General features: G+C 37.5%; 1 protein-coding gene across 5 annotated transcripts in view; it reads right to left on the bottom strand.

Moving 5' to 3' along the window:
* Window positions 1–18,690, bottom strand: part of Npc1a (Niemann-Pick type C-1a) — a 95,860-nt gene that overhangs the window by 41,809 nt on the left and 35,361 nt on the right. For all 5 annotated transcript variants that reach the window (XM_067764759.1, XM_067764758.1, XM_067764761.1 and 2 more), the window contains 5 exons: window positions 12,455–12,625; window positions 12,232–12,388; window positions 9,562–9,638; window positions 2,568–2,789; window positions 2,160–2,352 (listed from right to left, as the gene is read on the bottom strand). In XM_067764759.1, coding sequence (XP_067620860.1) covers window positions 2,160–2,352; window positions 2,568–2,789; window positions 9,562–9,638; window positions 12,232–12,388; window positions 12,455–12,625 — 820 coding nt within the window. The remainder of the gene's footprint in view (window positions 1–2,159; window positions 2,353–2,567; window positions 2,790–9,561; window positions 9,639–12,231; window positions 12,389–12,454; window positions 12,626–18,690) is intronic.

The raw sequence follows: 18,690 nt of genomic DNA on the forward strand, positions 1-18,690 counted from the left end.
ATATGGCGGTGCACCCTCGTATCGCTGTACTTTTCCTTTTCGTTATCTTTTCACCTCACATTTTCATTTATTCATATCGGTTTATACCGATAACCGTTTACCCCGCCGGATAATAGTTAAGCCTAGGATTCGGCGGTGACCGCGAACTAAAGTCTTTTTTACCTCGGTCACTTCTTTTGCGAACGTCTAAGAAACCGCCAGTAGCAAAGTCACCGAAGGTAAGTCACTTTCCATAATACTCAAAATTATAAAATTCATTCCATACCCTTGCGTAAATTCAAATCCTTAATTGTTGTGAACTTGATCAACTCTGAATTTGCATTCACTTTCGTTTTAATAAATATTATTGTGTGCTTTTTATAACGAATTCGTTTGTGTATTTTCTTTTCTTCTCTCCCCACCATTATTACGAGCGTGCCCTATCTGTGGTCTTGCCGCCGTAACATTTGGTCCTTCGAGTTACTTGATACTCTCTCTTTGAGGCCTTTCCTATTACTATGCATCTTGAATTCATTATTACTCTCTTTGTCCTTTTTATGTGTTTAATTTTGAGTTATGAGTACCATAGTATTCTCTTTGTTCGCTTTCGTTGTTGCTACGTTATTTGTTTTCAGTTTCGCTTTTAATGACTTGAATATTTTACCTTCTTTATCGGAGTCTTACATGCGTTTGAAACAACCACACTTCTCAATATTATATTCGTATGTTTGTGTTTCTGTACGTCTTTAGGAAGGAGAACTAGAGCTATCTCCAATTGTCTGTTCTATATCATGTTTAATATCGTATTCTTTGATTTTCTGTTGTAATCCTTTTGTATTATCTCATTGGGAATTTTGTAAAATTTACAAATCTTGAGTGGAATTGTGGCTAATTTTCGATATTTTTATTAGTTACATCAATTTCTAGAAAATTTTACTTGGAAAATATGGAATTTACACTAAATTTGTTCGATATCTGCTACGGTAATGTATTATGAAAGAATAACTGTAATGAAAAATTATCTAAAACATTCGGTCAATTTCATATGGAATGCCCAATGTAAGGCGCGATAACCTCCGAAGAGATCTAAGGCCGAGCTTCTCTTCCAATTTGCGTCGTGCTCCTCTTGATTTTCCCTACAAATTGGGCGGACGGGACCTACATGATTTTATGCCGACTCCGAACGGCATCTGCAAGGCAGATTAGTTTTCACTGAGAGCTTTTCATGGCAGAAATACACCCGGAGCGCTTGCCAAACACTGCCGAGGGGCGACCCCGCTTAGAAAAATTTTCTTCTAATTGAAAACCCTTATTTCTAAAATTTTTGATGTTGCTTTGCCCGGGGTTTGAACCCAAGGCATCCGGTGTGGTAGGCGGAGCACGCTACCATCACACCACGGTGGCCGCCTGGAATGCCCAAACTAACTAATAATTAGCTAGCTTTATTTGACAACATTGAAATTCTAATAGCTATTTATAACTTTACAAACTTACAGAATCTAACACAAATCTATTCACCTTTCTAAAGATATGGAGTACACACTACAAACAAAAACACATTTCATTTATTTCATTATATTAGTTAAGTTGAGAGTTTTCCTTCTTTATCAAAAAAAAAAAAAAAAAACAAGAAACAGTCCCTCTTGTGCATGCAGCCTCGACAACAAAACTATAATATTCGATACCTTAAAAATAAAAAAAAATAAATGTAAGGCGCGATAACCTCCGAAGAGATCTAAGGCCGAGCTTCTCTTCCAATTTGCGTCGTGCTCCTCTTGATTTTTCCCTACAAATTGGCCGGACGGGACCTACATGTTTTATGCCGACTCCGAACGGCATCTGCAAGGCAGATGAGTTTTCACTGAGAGCTTTTCATGGCAGAAATACACCCGGAGCGCTTGCCAAACACTGCCGAGGGGCGACCCCGCTTAGAAAAATTTTCTTCTAATTGAAAAATCTTATTTCTAAAATTTTGATGTTGCTTTGCCCGGGAGTTGAACCCAGGGCATACGGTGTGATAGGCGGAGCACGCTACCATCACACCACGGTGGCCGCCATACCTTATATCCCCGATAAATTCGCCTTGAGTTGAAAATTTAAATGAAAAAAGCATGCTCAATGATATCCGTTAGGATGGAGTACGTGTATGCAAGATATTATTGGTTTAACAGTCAACTTACGTTCACTTCTCTTCGAGGGAAATAGACAAACGCCCATGAGAAAAGCTAATGAGCCTACAACGAAGACTGCAGTCATTATAACCGTAAATGCATCAAAACCAGCAATTTTAAATGGATCAGGACGTGGTGGTTCTGGTACGGGTACAGGACATGATGCTTCACAATCGCTACAACCGCAAGCTGAGGTTTTATCCTATAAATAATATTTTATATATGTATGAGTTTTATGTGCGTTCTGAATTTATCGTCAGCTAAGTGGAGGAAGATCACCATATATTGACCGTCGATTCGATGTTTCAATAATTTGCTAAGAAAGTGCGGTTTTCGAATCAGCAGCTGATACACAGCAGTCTTCAACTTACACGTCAATATAAAAGTAGGTATGTATTGACAAATATTGTAACTTACATTTAATCTTTCATTACAGGGTGTTGTTTTTGGATCCAGCGGCTTGTGTCCATCAATTATACTTGATTTATTTTCATGTTGTACATAAGTTATTTGAAATGGCAAATATGGATTATTTTTATCACCCATAAATTCAAACCATTTTGTAGGACTACAGCGTGATGCCATGTAACTGCCGCACATAAGATCGAGGGCTTTTTGGCCAGTAGACGGAACTGATACCTATTGGATATGGAATATAAAAAATTTTAATAGTGGAAATAAATTAACATATGTATATAGTTCTTAATGGACCTAAGCTGAAATTCACTGCATCTCGAAAAAATACTAATTTTGCGTGATAGCAACGCATTGTTTGGTGTTTATAAATTTACCAGCATCATATCATCAAATGTCCTATCACACCCCATAGTATCATCATATCATTTTATACCACATTCGAGGCTATATATTATTTAACTTTTTTAGGCAATTCACAAGGTATCTTATTGTCTTATGGAGTATTTTTTTTTTAAATGCGGCCCTTGTGAACACTACAATGAGTTATATGTCGTATTCAAATACATCCATAAGAAGAACCATCAGCTCCCCCATCGGGTTAGGGGGCCAGAATATACCCGCGGTAGGTATGCCTGTCGTAAGAGGCGTCTAAAATACCACATTCAAGGGATTGTGTAGCGCAACGCTTTCAGGTTGCCTGCGCAATATATAGCTTTTCCAAACCCAATTGTCAACCTCACCTATCCGTGGCGAAGCCTGTTTCATTAACACCCAAGGCTCTGGCGACCCCGAACTCCTCATGGATCTAGGCGGTGGGAGGGGGGGATGACCAAGAAGATCGGATGTGGTCATAACAAATCGTTCCCGTCGGATTTGGCACCGGAACGTACCGGATCTGCATCCGGCAAAGGACCATCAGCATCGATAAAACTACCCAAGGCCTTCGGGGAGTGTCCTTATCGCTACAACAACAACAAGTACTCACAGCAAAAAGCATTTAAAAATCTCATCTTATGTAATTCTGATCTTTTCGTCACTACTTTTCATTGATTACTTGTTGTTTACCATTTTTTACCAAAATTCTTTCGACATTTTTAAAAATAAAGAAATCATTTGACAACACATAATTTAGCACATCTGATATATGTACATAGGCAGCTGAATTGAATGTTTTTACCAAAAATTTTATATGAGATACAACAACAAAGCACACATGAAAAGTTTAAAATCATAACACATACATTGCATACGATAGCTTGTGGATTGCCTGATTCTATCTAAAATGTCTTGAAACTTCTCATAATTTTTTATCCTGCCTTACTTTAACACATTATAACTAATGGCATTTTCTTTTCTGGACAAAATGTGAGTGTTGCCCTCTTAGATTCTAACTTTTGAACCACGTCACTTGGCGCTCTGCAAAATAGCTGAATGATGCTACCCTTTTTCTTATTCAGTACGAAATATTTTGTAAAACGACAAGCTTACAAGAGGGCTGAGAAAAACAACAGGGCGACATTTTTTCAGAAGAAAAAACACAAAGCCACAGCGTAACATCACTGCACAGCACATGATATATCATAATATCTTCCATCGCATCATATTCTTTGTCCCATCACATTTTAGCCTATACATGGATTAAGATATGTGTATCTTATACTAACTCTATCATGTCATATTATACTATAATCCCATTGCATAGATGATCCTATCCTATCATTTCACAGATAATATCACAACCTATAATTTCACATCATATACAAGTCTATCTTATCACGTCGCGTCATATTCACTCCACCCGATATTGGATGGCTTCGTAAATGCATATGCGCAAATGCGATGTATATGCGCAAAGAGTTATAATACGCTTATGATCACGCTACATTGCCAACAAATAAAGCAGTGTTGAAAACGTACAATATGCTTTACAATGATGCTTTGCAATATGCACTTACGAAGTCAGCCATTATATCATTAATTTTCTCTATTATCACATTGTAACATAAAAACAGCTCTGTGAAGTTGGCACCTATATGCGCGAGTAATTAAAAAAACCAAATGCCATTCGTTTGTTCATCGTTTGCCCAGGACAAATTTTCATTTGTCCACCTTTTGTTATAAAGTTATAACAAAAATAACCCCAAAAATTTTTTTTCGCTTTATTGTGCTAAAACGTATGGCAAACGACGGACAAAGAGCGAAAAAATGTTTTTGTTATAACTTATGGCATTTGGTTTTTTTAATTACTCGCAAATGGAGGTGCCAACTTCACACACGATTTTCTGAAATAACTTTTTAACCAAAGGTGGAAAAACGAAAATTTTTCCTGGACAAACGTGGACAAATGACGGACATTCGATTTAGCACAATAAAGCGAAAAAAGTTTTGGGGTTTTTCGAAAAAAAATATTTTTGTTATAACTTTTTAACAAAAGATGGACAAACGAAAACAACGCCTCTAACACCGCTTTTATTATGGTCCACCCCTGTCGAAACAGCAAGTTTCCTTGGACTCCCGTTAGAGGATATTGATGACAATTTGTGATCGGTCGCAGCTATTAGGTGGGGCGAAACATTGCTACAACAACAACAAACGAAAATTTTTCCTGGACAAACGTATGGCATTTGGATTTTTTAATTACTCGCATGTAGGTGCCAACTTCACAGAGCTCATAAAAACCTATCCATAGAATTTCATAATTTTATAACTTCTCTTCCATTTACATTAAATCCTTTTATACAACCCTATCATCTCACAACACCATTTACGCTTATCTACGCTCGGCTAAATATCATATCACATTCTATCCTAACATACCGAATATGTTTTAACATATCACATGATCTTTAACATCCTTTCCCCTCATACATATCGCCGGTTTCTTACATAAAGTTCGCGTTAAAGTTTATTTAATTTTGAGGTAATTCACTGAATTCAAACCTTTATTAAAAATATGCAAAGGCACAAATCTGTATCTCTGTTTTCGACGCAGGCTATTTGTAGGACACTGTGGGCATACTGCAGGGGTGGATTTCCATAATTCGATAACGAACAAGAACGAGTATCAAATGATCGTTTTCACTTTCAACAACACAAAATGTCGACGCGTCATACCCAAAGTTCGATACGTAATTAGCTATCGAATTGCATTTTCATAAGTTGAACATTTATGCTTTTGAGATTATCTAAGAATGTTTTTATTTTTTTAATTAAAAGTTGAAAAACATATACTGTTCACAATAGCAAATATTTTGATAGCTTCAAAAATATTTCTGAACCATTTTTGAAATATGAAAACTAAAGTATTCAAGCATCACTGCCTCGTCGAGCGTTCGATATTGAACTGAAGTATCAAACCGACGAGTGTCGGCTATCGAATTACGGAAACCCACCCCTAGCTTATTTTGCACTCGAAATAGAAACTGCATGCTTTTCATATCGCGTGTATATCAATATAGCAAGAAAATTATGTTTGGATATTTTTTTGAGTACTATTTAAGCCAGAATATTTCTCCCCAGCATATCTAACTCCCTGAAACCAATCCAAGCAAACCCCTATCTTCCTGGATTGACTTGTAAAAATAGCACTCTGGGTATGCTTAAATGAATCCATGCACCATGAGTAGCTATTTTTGAGCGACTTGCTACCGTTAAGGCTTCTATCAATATTAACACTTTGTTTAAATGTACAATTTTAAAATCAAAAACTCTGACGAAAAAGTTAAAAGAAATCTCAATGAAGCTAAGGACACATTGAGCTGCACTACAATCAATTCACACCTTGCGGGCGCAGAACAGAGCGGCGCGGCCATGAGCGGCAATGATTAAAGAAAACAAAACTTTTTTAAAAATAAGCTTTTATTATTGGTTAATAAAATTAACTAAAAAGTAAAAAATAAAATTAAAAAAAAAAATTTTTTTTTAAATAAGCTTTTATTATTGGTTAATAAAATTAACTAAAAAGTAAAAAAATAAATTGACTGTAAAGAAATATAACACTTTATAAGTTCATTGTAACCTTTAACGATAATTAGGCTTCTTCGTCTGCGACAAAAAAATTCCATATTGTACATAATTATATATTTTTAACATTAAAACTTTACACCTAAATTATTAAATCTTACAGTTTATATCACAGTCCAAATTGTTGTAATAAAAGCGTGTTACATTGTGTTAGCAAGAAAAGGAGGTCCTAAATGTTCTTAATTATACCATCAAAATTTAACACGCTTTTTATTAGAACAATTAGGATTGTGATATAAACTTTAAGATTTAATAATTTAGGTGTAAAGTTTTAATGTTAAAAATATATAATTATGTACAATATGGAATTTTTTTGTCGCAGACGAAGAAGTCTAATTATCGTTAAAGGTTACAATGAACTTATAAAGTGTTATATTTCTTTAAAGTCAATTTATTTTTTACTTTTTAGTTTATTTTATTAACCAATATTAAGAGCTTATTTTTAAAATAGTTTTTTTTTCGTTTGTTTAATGGTGTATTCAGTTTATACTTATATTTAAGAATTCATGAGCTTAACACCGGCTTATAATAATTGAATTTCAATTATTGTGTTTTCTAAGAGAAACTGAAAAGAAAGAAACATTTACTGGCGTATTGCGATGGACCCATTTCGAAAACCGCCAACGTAATCATCATCAGGCAATTTTGTAATGTTATCAAAGGTTACACCGGGATTCGAACCGTGAATCACATGGTGAAACTAAAGTAGCCTTTAACCACTAGGCCATCCTGCTGGTATTTGTTTTCATGCTTAATTCAGTTTTTCTCATTTCTACACTAACAACACAAATGAGACATTTTGTCTCTATATTGATTTGTGTGCCATGTAGATTTGTTTTTGTAAAGTTCTTCTTCGTTGCGAATGAGAAGCTTTGTAAACTCGGGCTCAGTTGTACATATTTATGTATGTTTGTTTAATGGTGTGTTCAAGTTTTTTTTCTTCAATTTTCTTTTTTACTTTTTAGTTCGTTTTATTAACAAGTAATAAACGCTTGTTATTAGAAAAGATTTTTTCTTAAATTTAATTTAAGTATCATTTTTTTTTAATTTTTAGTAGGGTAAAATATTGTTTAAATTAGTTATGTAATCTTTACTTAGTTATTTGTAACGTTTCTCATCCTATCCATTTCTTTTAATGCATCAACATTACAGGTTTCTTCGAAGTCAACTGTGAACAGACAAGTTTTTCGATTCGAGTGTTAACTAACTTAAAATAATATTTTATTGTGACTTTGCCTATGTCCCGTTCAGTTTACAACTACTCATTGCAGAACACTGCTCTATCAAGTGCGCAGAAAAGTATGCAACATTTAGCGATAACAGCCTAACTTCTACGTTCGTTGTATACAACAACAAAGCGAAGTTACCTGCGTTCTTGAGGACTTAGGCTTTTATGCCAAGGTGAGCACAAATCTTTATCGATACCTGTGTTATCGATTAATTTATCGAATTCTCGCAAAGTAATATTGCATTGTCATTGGAGTTATACATGCGTGCAAACTTTCAGCTTAATCGGACACCGGGAATTGTATCAAATTTAACTTGCAGGATTTGATTACAAACAACAGCCAAGTGAAACTAAATAAAAGCTTATAAAAAGTGAAGCTGGAAATACTCGAAAACGTTCGACATACTCCAGCTCAAGCTCAAACATTTTCGAATAATGAGCACTCAGCAGTTGTAAGCTCAAATGACCGAGCTACTCGAAAATGTTTGAACATTATCGGGAGCTTTAATAAATATGAACTAAGCAAAACAATTTACCAAGCCATAATTCATACGTCATTGTTGTATACATCGTTCCAGAATTACTACTATTAACTTTTAACTTCAGGGAATTTACATTTAATTACGTGCATTAGCTTTAAATCCATGATTATGTATTTTCTGTATACACATGTATGCTCGGTTGTTGTGATAAGGTTTTCCCACGAAGGCTTTGGGGAGTGTTATGGATGTGATGGTCCTTTGCCGGATACAGATCCGGTACGCTCCGGTAACACAGCTCCATTAAGGTGCTAGTAGCCCGACCATCTCGGGAGGAGCTTGGGGTCGCCAGAGACTCGTCTGTTAGTGAAACAGGATTCGCCAGGGATAGGTGAGGTTGACAATTGGGTTTGGAGAAGCTATATATTGCGCTGGCAACCTGAAAGGTTGCGCTACACATCCCCTTGAATCTGGTATTTTAGTCGCCTCTTACGACAGGCATACCCGCAGGTATATTCTGACCCCTAACCCGCTGGGTTACTAACTCGTAACTACTAGCGGCAACTCTGACTATAGTATTGTGACGAATATTAGCATCACTAACTACTACAAAAATGCACAACAACAATAAAGCAGCCACTCTTATGTAGAAGGCGACGAAGAGATATCTCACACACACAAATATGTAGTCATCAGCCGAATTAGTTATTCACACATACACACGCATATGGCTATGGGAGAGGCGTGGACTACAGATATACATGTATATAGCTGGTAACTAACCAAGCATGAGATACAACTGTTCGCGAAATTACTAGACCTTAGGTGAAATGGGTGAACGAGGAAACCGAGAGTATAAAAGCAGTGCAAGCTGAGTAATAACGAATCAGTTTGATTTAAACACGCTATAAGTTCTGAAGTACTACTCCCAAAGTAGTATAAATAAAGGCCAGTTTGCAATACTGAATATTGGAGTGATTTATTCAACAGTTTAGCGATTCGAACGTTAGCAGAAGGTGCAAGATAATCAGGATTTCCCCAGAATTCGTTACAGTATGATGCAAATTAACAAATAGAATAAAAAAAAATTTCGAAATTTCTTTGTATGCCATTTTTCACTAAATACACTAATATGTAAGGCCATGTTCTATTTACGCCTAGATATTAAATATACTCTAAATATTTAGTTTAACACCATCCATTCTTGACATAGTTATTGATAGCTTCCAACTGTTAAGAAAGGAAATGACATTTTAGAACTTACCTGTGAACATGATTTATATGTATTGTTCGTATACGCAGTAGTTATGTGTAAGTCTACTGCGTTCACATATAGTTTACCTAGAAAAAGCAATAAGATACATAAATTAAGGTGTGAAAACATAAAGCACAAAGAGACATGAAATACATTCGGCAAGCTGGGTCAAGAGCTAGCAGACCAGGCTTATCGCAATATGTAAGTCAATGCGAATTTCATTGAAAAAAAAAAAAGAATGTCTGAGTACATCTAAAAATCTCAAGTTTTTAAGTTAACTCGGGATCACACAGGGGTTGAAGTTTAGCCACAACAGAGGTAACTTTACCAGAAGCCAATAGCTTCGGGCTTTTTGAGGAGAGCTTTGCCGTCTTCTTGTTGGTAATAACCAAGCCCAACCAGATACTGTTTAATTATCGGCTTATCACGTTCGGCTTCCTGTTTGTTCCTTATAGGCTTGTTACCGACCGGTTGCAGATGTGTCATAGATTTTACATTGGAGCTTTTTCGGTATTTGTTTTAGAACAAACCTTAGAGTCGGCGATAACAAATAGATAACACGCCGATAGTAAATTCGTGACAATCCAATAAGAAATCTATAACTTTTCAATAGCACATCGATAACTTTTTGAAAATAACCCGATAGCCTTTTGATAACAAATGGGAAACTTTAAGATAATAACAAAAAATAGTTAAGATTGTTATATTGAAAACTTTATTATAACTAAATAAGTGAAATACTTTTGATAGTAAATCGATAACTTTTTGATTGCTAATCAATAGCACGCCGTTAACGAATTTTGACCGTTACAACAAAATGATAATGAAAATGATTTTCAATAAAAAACGACAGCATTTTTGATAACATATCGACGCATTATATATAACAAATTGACAACTTTTCGACAACAAATCGATAACTTAGCCATAACAAATGCATAACTCGTGTATACCTAGTCGGTAACACCTATAACTCGTCGATAAGAAATTGTTAACAATTGTTGAACTGATCGCTCAATAAAGACCTGACATAGACTGAATGTGTTCATAGGGTTTACGCTACAGTGTACCAACTGCACTTAGGTTTACATTCTGTATTACTACACCATACCTATACCACACTCTATAAATACGTTTATATATTCTGTAGTACTGCATTCCTGCATTTACATTCTACATATAGCATACAACTTACAAAGACTACGCCTTAGGTTTACATTCAGGATTCCCCCATACCGTGAGCAAAGATGTTTACACCACAAAAATGTTTTTAAATACAACAAGTAAGGAAGTCTAAGTTCGGGTGAAACCGAACATTACATACCCAGCTGTATACTGTCTAAACGGTTATGGCCGTCCAACAAGACGCGCCAGTCGCTCCTTCGCTCCGTCAACCGGCGCCAATTGGTCACACCAAGGGAGTTTAAATCGTTTTTCACCTGCCTGGTCCTTCCAACGGAATGGCGGCCGCCCTCTACCTCTGCTTCCATATACGGGTTCCGATAGAAACACTTTCTTGGCCGGAGCATCATCTTTCATTCGCATAACATGGCCTAGCCAGCGCAGCCGCTGCGTTTTAATTCGCTGGACTATGTTGATGTCTGCGTATAGCTCGTACAGCTCATCATTAAATCTTCTTCGGTACTCGCCATCGCCAACGCGTAGAGGTCCATAAATCTTTCGAAGAACTTTTCTCTCGAACACTCCCAAAGCCGCTTCATCTGCTGTTGTCATGGTCCATGCTTCTGCCCCATATAGCAGGACGGGTAAGATACGTGACTTGTAGAGTATGATTTTATTACGATCCGTTAATTTTTCGAGCTATGGCTCCCGAAACAGAAAATTACTCAGTCATAAAAGGGGCGGTGCCACGCCCACTATTTGAAATTTGAAGTTTTTTCTATTTATTGTTATAAATGCACTTGGAAAATGAAATACCATTGATATAAAGCTCTTTTTTGCAAAGATATAGCTTATTTTATTCGTCCACGACCCTTTTAAAAATCTTTTATATAAAAGTGGGCGTGGTCCTTAACCGATTTCGTTAATTTTTCTTCAAAGCATTCCTTATAGTAAAGGCAACCTCTCTGCCGAATTTTGTTACGATAGGTTTAACGATTTTGGATTTATGATTAAAAATATTTGTAAAATTAATTTTATCACAAGTGGGCGGTGTCACGCCCATTTAAAAATTTTTTTTGTCAAGTCTCAACATCAGTCCACACGTAAAATTTCAACGTTCTAGGTGTATTATTTGCTGAATAATCAGGTTTTTTGTGTTTTCCAAAATGTTATATATATAAAAAGTGGGCGTGGTTATGATCCGATTTCGCTCATTTTCAATACCAATCTATTCTGGGTCCGGATAAGCTCGTGTACCAAATTTGGTGAAGATATCTATATATTTACTCAAGTTATCGTGTTAGCGGACGGACGGACGGACGGTCATGGCTCAATCAAATGTTTTTTCGATACTGATGATTTTGATATATGGAGGTCTATATCTATCTCGATTCCTTTATACCTGTACAAACAACCGTTATCCAATCAAAGTTAATATACTCTGTGTACAAAGCACGCTGAGTATAAAAACAAGTTGCTATGGCAACACAATGCTATCGTACTACGCCATCTGCTGCCTTTGCCGAATACCTTCATTAAATTGTTTTTAACACTCACCATCGGCCGATGTTTCTGTTTCAGCAACTTTAAGAAATTCAGACTGATATGGCGCACATGTAAAATCACATAAATGACGCACAAGATTTGCCATACACGAGGGGCAACGCTCGAGAAAATTTGCCGCTAATTTGATATTATCGTTAAGTATTTCAACCTTTGGAGAAAAAAATAGATCAGCAAAATTTTATATAATATAATATGTAAGCTTTCTATATGTTACCTGTGCACTATCGCAACAAAATTCGGTAGCACCACCTTCGAGTAAATGCTGGCATCTTGTTTTTAATAATTCCAAACCATCAGCAGGCATCGGTTTTGCAGTTCCATTGTAAACACAATATTGTTTATGTTGAAATAAATCGGTATTGCAGACTCCATACCAAATGCAATTCTAAGAAATAAGCAAAAACAAATAATAAATTGTTCAGTTTATTCATTTTATTTGTATTTATTCAGCCCTATTCTGCATTTCGACTTGGATTGGAATTTTTTCGATTTGGCAATTTTGGTATTCTGTGTTCCAATCTCTTTCGATCCAACTTCGAATCGTTCGATTCTTTGTATTCTGCATTTCGATCGTAGTTCCGTTTTTCTAAGTTGCAAATTAGTTGGCGGAAAAATATTTTCTTTTTATTTTTTTATTAATTTATAACAGAATTTTAACAAAAATGTAAGTAAAACTTGTTAAGAAACGTAGAAGGCTTGATGATGATTGTTTTTTATATGTTTCCAGGTCAAAAACAACATGTCGATGTCGAAGCCCTTGGACGTATTTGCCCCGCAAAAGTATCTAACACATACTTGAAAGCATCCTTGTTAAGTCGAGAGTTTTTTTTGAACCTAAATAAGAGAATAAGTCTTTAAACTTTACCACTTTTAAGTTCAATTTCTTACAATTCGTCACTCATCTCAAATGGATTACACAAATGTCGCAATATTTGCCTTTCCACTCTCGTCTGGCCATTTTCGTATGCGTTGCTTTCCAACTCCACAAATATGCCGCGGCTATTGATTCCATTATAATAGACAGCTATAATTTGTGTCTGTTCGTTGGGTCCAGTTATATGCCAAAGCAAGCTGCCGGCGTAGAGGAAGGTGAAGCGAAAACGTAAACAATCCTTGCGGAAGGAATAAATAAACCTTTATAAAGTATTTTAGGCCAGTGCAACGAAATTAGCATCCTTAAAATTCAGAAAATGTCAACTATATTCGTGCAGGAATCCGTTTTAACAAAACTTGGTGGCCACGGCAGGGAATTGGCCAAAAGAACGACAAAAACACACTTACAATTATGAAAGCACTTCACTCAAAAAAATATAACACTGCGGCAATATATTCTATTGCTTTTTTTTTGTACAAAATGGCGTGGATAATAAAATATAAACGATTTTCAGTGTTTTTTACAAATTTGCTTTAATTTATTTTGTTCCAATGTTCACACATTCCGTACCAACAGATGATTTCGAAAAATCATTTGCTCTTACTCTTCTCTTTACGATTCCGTCGTAATGCAGAATACCAAACTTCGATTAAAGCGGAGCGGAGAACGGGAACGTAATCGAAATGCAGAATAGGGGTGATTATAAGTTTTGTTATCGTAGTTGTAAGAAAAAATTTTATTCATCAGCATATTGTAAGGAATTTGCTGCAAATCCTCTTATTTGCCCTTTTGCTAGGTTCGTATCGCTAAACTGTTGAATAAATAACTCCAATATTGAATAATTGAAAAATGGTCTTTATTAATATACTTTACAATAACACTCAAACTGTGCAACGAATGAAATGAAACTGACTTTCAAAATAATACTGCTATTTCTCGCTAGATATCGTCTTAGTCGTAACTGCTTGACAACTCAAATCAAACTGAATTCCAGCGCCTCTACAATTGTCGCCTTTTATACTCTTTGATTTCAACCTTCGCATCTTCTAGAATCTACTAGTCCAGCAGCTCTCAAACTTCTCCGCTGTAACTACAATTGCACAATTTTATACATCTTCTAGGCGCTTCCAGAATCTACTAGTCCAGTAGCTCTCAAACTTCTCAGCTGTAACTACAATTGCACAATTTTATAGTTTTTCTCATTGCATACTTATAGGAGTATCTCAGATATATGCATGTGTTAGTGCATTGACTCTCCGCTGCTCGTATATGTACATGGTACATATGTGTAGACGCAATTATTTATTCGTTTATGTAGATACATAATGATTGAATTATTGATGTGAATGTTTGTAGTTTACAGTCTCTCGCGCACACATAGGCGTATAAGTAAATGCATCTGTATGTGACATCTCTCGGCTGCCTTATATATGTGTATACATGATTTGATTATTGACGTAAATATCGCTTAGCATGGCCTTAGCATCGCCTTAGTGATGGTATAGGTTAGTGAAGCTAATATCCGTGACACTGCCCTCCACCTAAGTCTGATCATCCCGATCAAACAAACCTCTCGATCTAAACGCTGCTAATCTCTCCAAATGAACCACTTTCATTTTGGTTCGTGGTTTGGTAGTGGTTTGTATGCGGTACACTACATCGTTGATCCGTTTTACAACTTTGTATGGGCCTTCCCAGTTACACTGCAATTTCGGGGACAAACCTTTTTTTCGTTGTGGGTTGTATAGCAGCACCAAATCTCCTTCCTGAAACCCTTCCGAATTAATTGCTTTATCGTACCTCGCTTTCATCTTGTCACTCATAATCTTTGCTCGTTGCCTTAACAGATCGTGTATCTCTCTCAGCTCTTCTTCCAAGACACCAGTGGATTTCTTGACATTCCTCTCCGCATCGGCATCTATCCCATACTTCAAATCAGCTGGCAGTCGAAGTTGCAACTGTAATATGCAACTACCTTCTCCTGTCCATCGACCAGTTGTGATAAAACGCCTCCTATAGCATATCCACTCGCATCTGTATCTAGAATAAATGTTGCTCCTGGAATCGGATATGCTAACATTGGGGCAGTGCACAAACGCTCCTTCAATGTTTGGAAAGCCACTTCTTGCTCCTTCTTCCATTCAAAAGCTTTATTTTTTCTTGTAAGCTCATGGAGGCTATGGGCTACGCTGGAAAAATTTGGTCCAAATCGGCGGTAATATGTGCACAGCCCAAGGAAACTTCTTAATTCATGTAGGTTCTGTGGTCTTGGCCAATCCTTTACAGCCTCTATCTTTTCGTTCGCAGTGCAGATGCCCTCTGTCGTTACCTTGTGACCCAAATAATTTACTTCCTTTTTAAACAGCGCACACTTTTTGGGACTTAACTTCAGACCAGCGCCAGCTATTCTTTGGAAAACTTCCTCCAAGTTCCTAAGATGTTCATCAAAATTCTTGCCCAATACGATGATGTCGTCCAGGTACACCAAGCATGTTTTCCAATGTAGTCCTTTCAGTACCTGGTCCATGAGTATCTCAAAAGAAGCTGGACATTACAAAGTCCAAAAGGCATCACTGTAAATTGCCAAAGACCATCACCGACACTGAAGGCTGTTTTCTCTTTATCTTCCTCCTTCACCTCCACTTGCCAGTAGCCGCTTTTCAAGTCCAGCGTGGAAAACCATTTCGTACCAGATAGCGAGTCCAGTGTGTCGTAAATTCTTGGCAATGGGTAGCTATCCTTTTTCGTTACGTCATTCAACTTCTGGTAGTCCACGCAAAACCTCATTTTTCCATCTTTCTTTTTTACAAGTACTACCGGTGAGCTCCATGGACTAGCTGATGGTTCGATGACGCCGCTGTCGCTCATTTCTTGAATGATTTGACTCACAACTTCCCGCTTCGCCAGTGGAACACTACGTGGAGCTTGACGGATCGGCGTCGCATCTCCAGTGTCAATTTGATGTTTCACAACGTTGGTGCGGCCTGGTTTAGAATCATCCTGGTCAAATATGTTCGCGTACTTTAGGAGCAGTTGTTTTGCCTTACTCTGATATGCTTCCTCTAGCCCCTGCGTCCATGCCGTGATGTCATTTGAAAGATCAGTATTACTAGCTGAAACGTGTTCCTGGAGCTGTTCACAGTTAATAACTACTTCAGCCTCTTGGCATGTTCCCAAAATAGCTCCTTTAGTCAGTTTGAGTGGTGACTTGAACTCATTGAGTACTCTTACCGGAATACGTCCATCTTGTTTTGTCATAGCCAGGGTTTTTCCTACAAGTATGTTTAGTGCTGATTTGTTTGCTGCTTCAACAACCCACAATTTGTTTGTCCCACAATCTCCATCAACCTTTACCCAGATGACTGCTTCGGATTTTGGTGGTATTTGCTGACTCTCTTCCTCCAGCACTCGTTTACTGCTGTAGCCTCTCTCGTAGCCGAAATTAAGTGGTACATCCATGTTTTTATATCGCATCGTCTTGCTTTGCATGTCGATCGTGATGCCCTGGTCGATTAAGAAGTCCACTCCAATTATGATTTCATCAACAATTTCTGCCACTATAAAATTGTGTACTACCGTGACGTTCCCAATTGCGACTTCACATTCTACTTCTCCAATTACCGGGGTGTCCTCTCCCGTGGCTGTACGTAATCTTGCTCCAAGCAATGGTCTTATCTTTTTGTTGACTAAATCCGCTCGAATGATGGAATGAGATGCACCCGTATCTACAGTCAGTAAACGTTCCTTTCCGTCCACATGTCCTCCAACAGTAAGATTGCTCGATCTTCCTCCAATCTGCCTCTTGCGGCTGACTCGATTTAGTTTAACGATTGAGTGGTCTTGGAGATTTGCTCATCACCTTCTGCTCTGCGTTTACGACCACCCACATTGTTGGAGCTATTGGGACCGCTGCTGCAATGTCGTGCAATATGACCTGGGTTGCCGCACTTGAAACATTTAATAACTCCGGCATTTTTCTGTTGTGATCCCTTCAGTGCTTCCAAAATTGTGTCTACCCAATCTGGTCTTTCCACTTCCACACGATGAGCTTTGTATGCTGGTTGACTCAATAGTGAGGCCGTTTCCTGAGTCAATGCATGTGATACCGTTTCAGCAAATGTCAGCTGTGGGTTTGCGTATGTAGCTCGCTTCGTTTCCACGTCCCGTACGCCATTTATGAAACTCTGGATTTTTACCCTCTCGGTGTACTCCACGGGTGCGTCCGCATTTGCCAAATGTGCCAACCTTTCAACATCCGAGGCAAACTCCTGCAAAGTCTCATTCGCTCTTTGGTGACGGTTTTGCAACTCAATTTGGAATATCTGTTTTCTATGCTCGCTTCCATAACGTCTCTCGACAGCGGCCATCAATGCTTCATAGTTGCTCCGCTCTCCTTCGGGAATCGTCTGTAGGATTTCGGCTGCTGGCCCTTTCAATGCCACGAACAGAGCTGCAACTTTATCTTCAGCATTCCAGTTGTTCGCTGCCGACGTCTTCTCAAATTGGAGCTTAAATACTTGGAATGGAACAGAACCATCAAACGTTGGGGATTTTACCTTCAGGGTAGACGTTGAAGTGATTGGACGGTTCAATTGTAACTCCTGAATCCGATCTTTCAAAGCACTATCTCGGCCTCCTTGTCGACCACTCAACCCTTCCTGAAACTGCGTTAGTTTCTCTTCCATACGCGATTCTAGTTGTGCAGAGATCTGCGATGATACCTGTGCTGAAATTTGTGTCGACATTTCTGATATACGTGCCTCTTGTGCTTCAATTTTAGATGTTATTTCTGACGACATTTCTGAGATACGTGTCTCCTGTGATTCAATCTTCGCTGTTATACGGTTCTCCTGCGATTCTAGTTGTTTTTCCATCTTGGATGTTATGCGTGTCTCTTGCGAAGCCAGTTGAGATGACATTTGTGACGACATTTCTGAAATGCGTGCCTCCTGTGCCTCCATCTTGGATGTTATACGTGCCTCCTGTGATTCCAATTGTGATGACATGTTGGTAGATATTTGTGATGACATTTCGGACATTTGTACCGATATTGCAGCCAATATCATGTTCAGGTCTGTGTTCCATTGTGTTTCTTCCATTTTTGTTATTTCCTCGCCATCAAGATGAAAGTCATACTCTTCCACATCAATTCCTTCTGCTTCCATTGCCTCTCGTAGCGCCTGAAGTTCAAGTTTAACGCCGCTTGTATTCAATCCACGGCTCTCCAACTCCTTCTTTAGTTGCTGGATCTTCAATTCACTGAACTTTGCCATGTCCTTGTTGTCCTCTGGAATTTATTCAACAATTCCTCTTCTGACACCTATTGTAACGAATTTGCTGCAAATCCTCTTATTTGCCCCTTTGCTAGGTTCGTATCGCTAAACTGTTGAATAAATAACTCCAATATTGAATAATGGAAAAATGGCCTTTATTAATGGAATTTATTCAACAATTCCTCTTCTGACACCTATTGTAACGAATTTGCTGCAAATCCTCTTATTTGCCCCTTTGCTAGGTTCGTATCGCTAAACTGTTGAATAAATAACTCCAATATTGAATAATGGAAAAATGGCCTT

Source organism: Eurosta solidaginis, chromosome 2 (assembly GCF_040869045.1).
Source record: "Eurosta solidaginis isolate ZX-2024a chromosome 2, ASM4086904v1, whole genome shotgun sequence".
Lineage (NCBI taxonomy): Eukaryota > Metazoa > Arthropoda > Insecta > Diptera > Tephritidae > Eurosta > Eurosta solidaginis.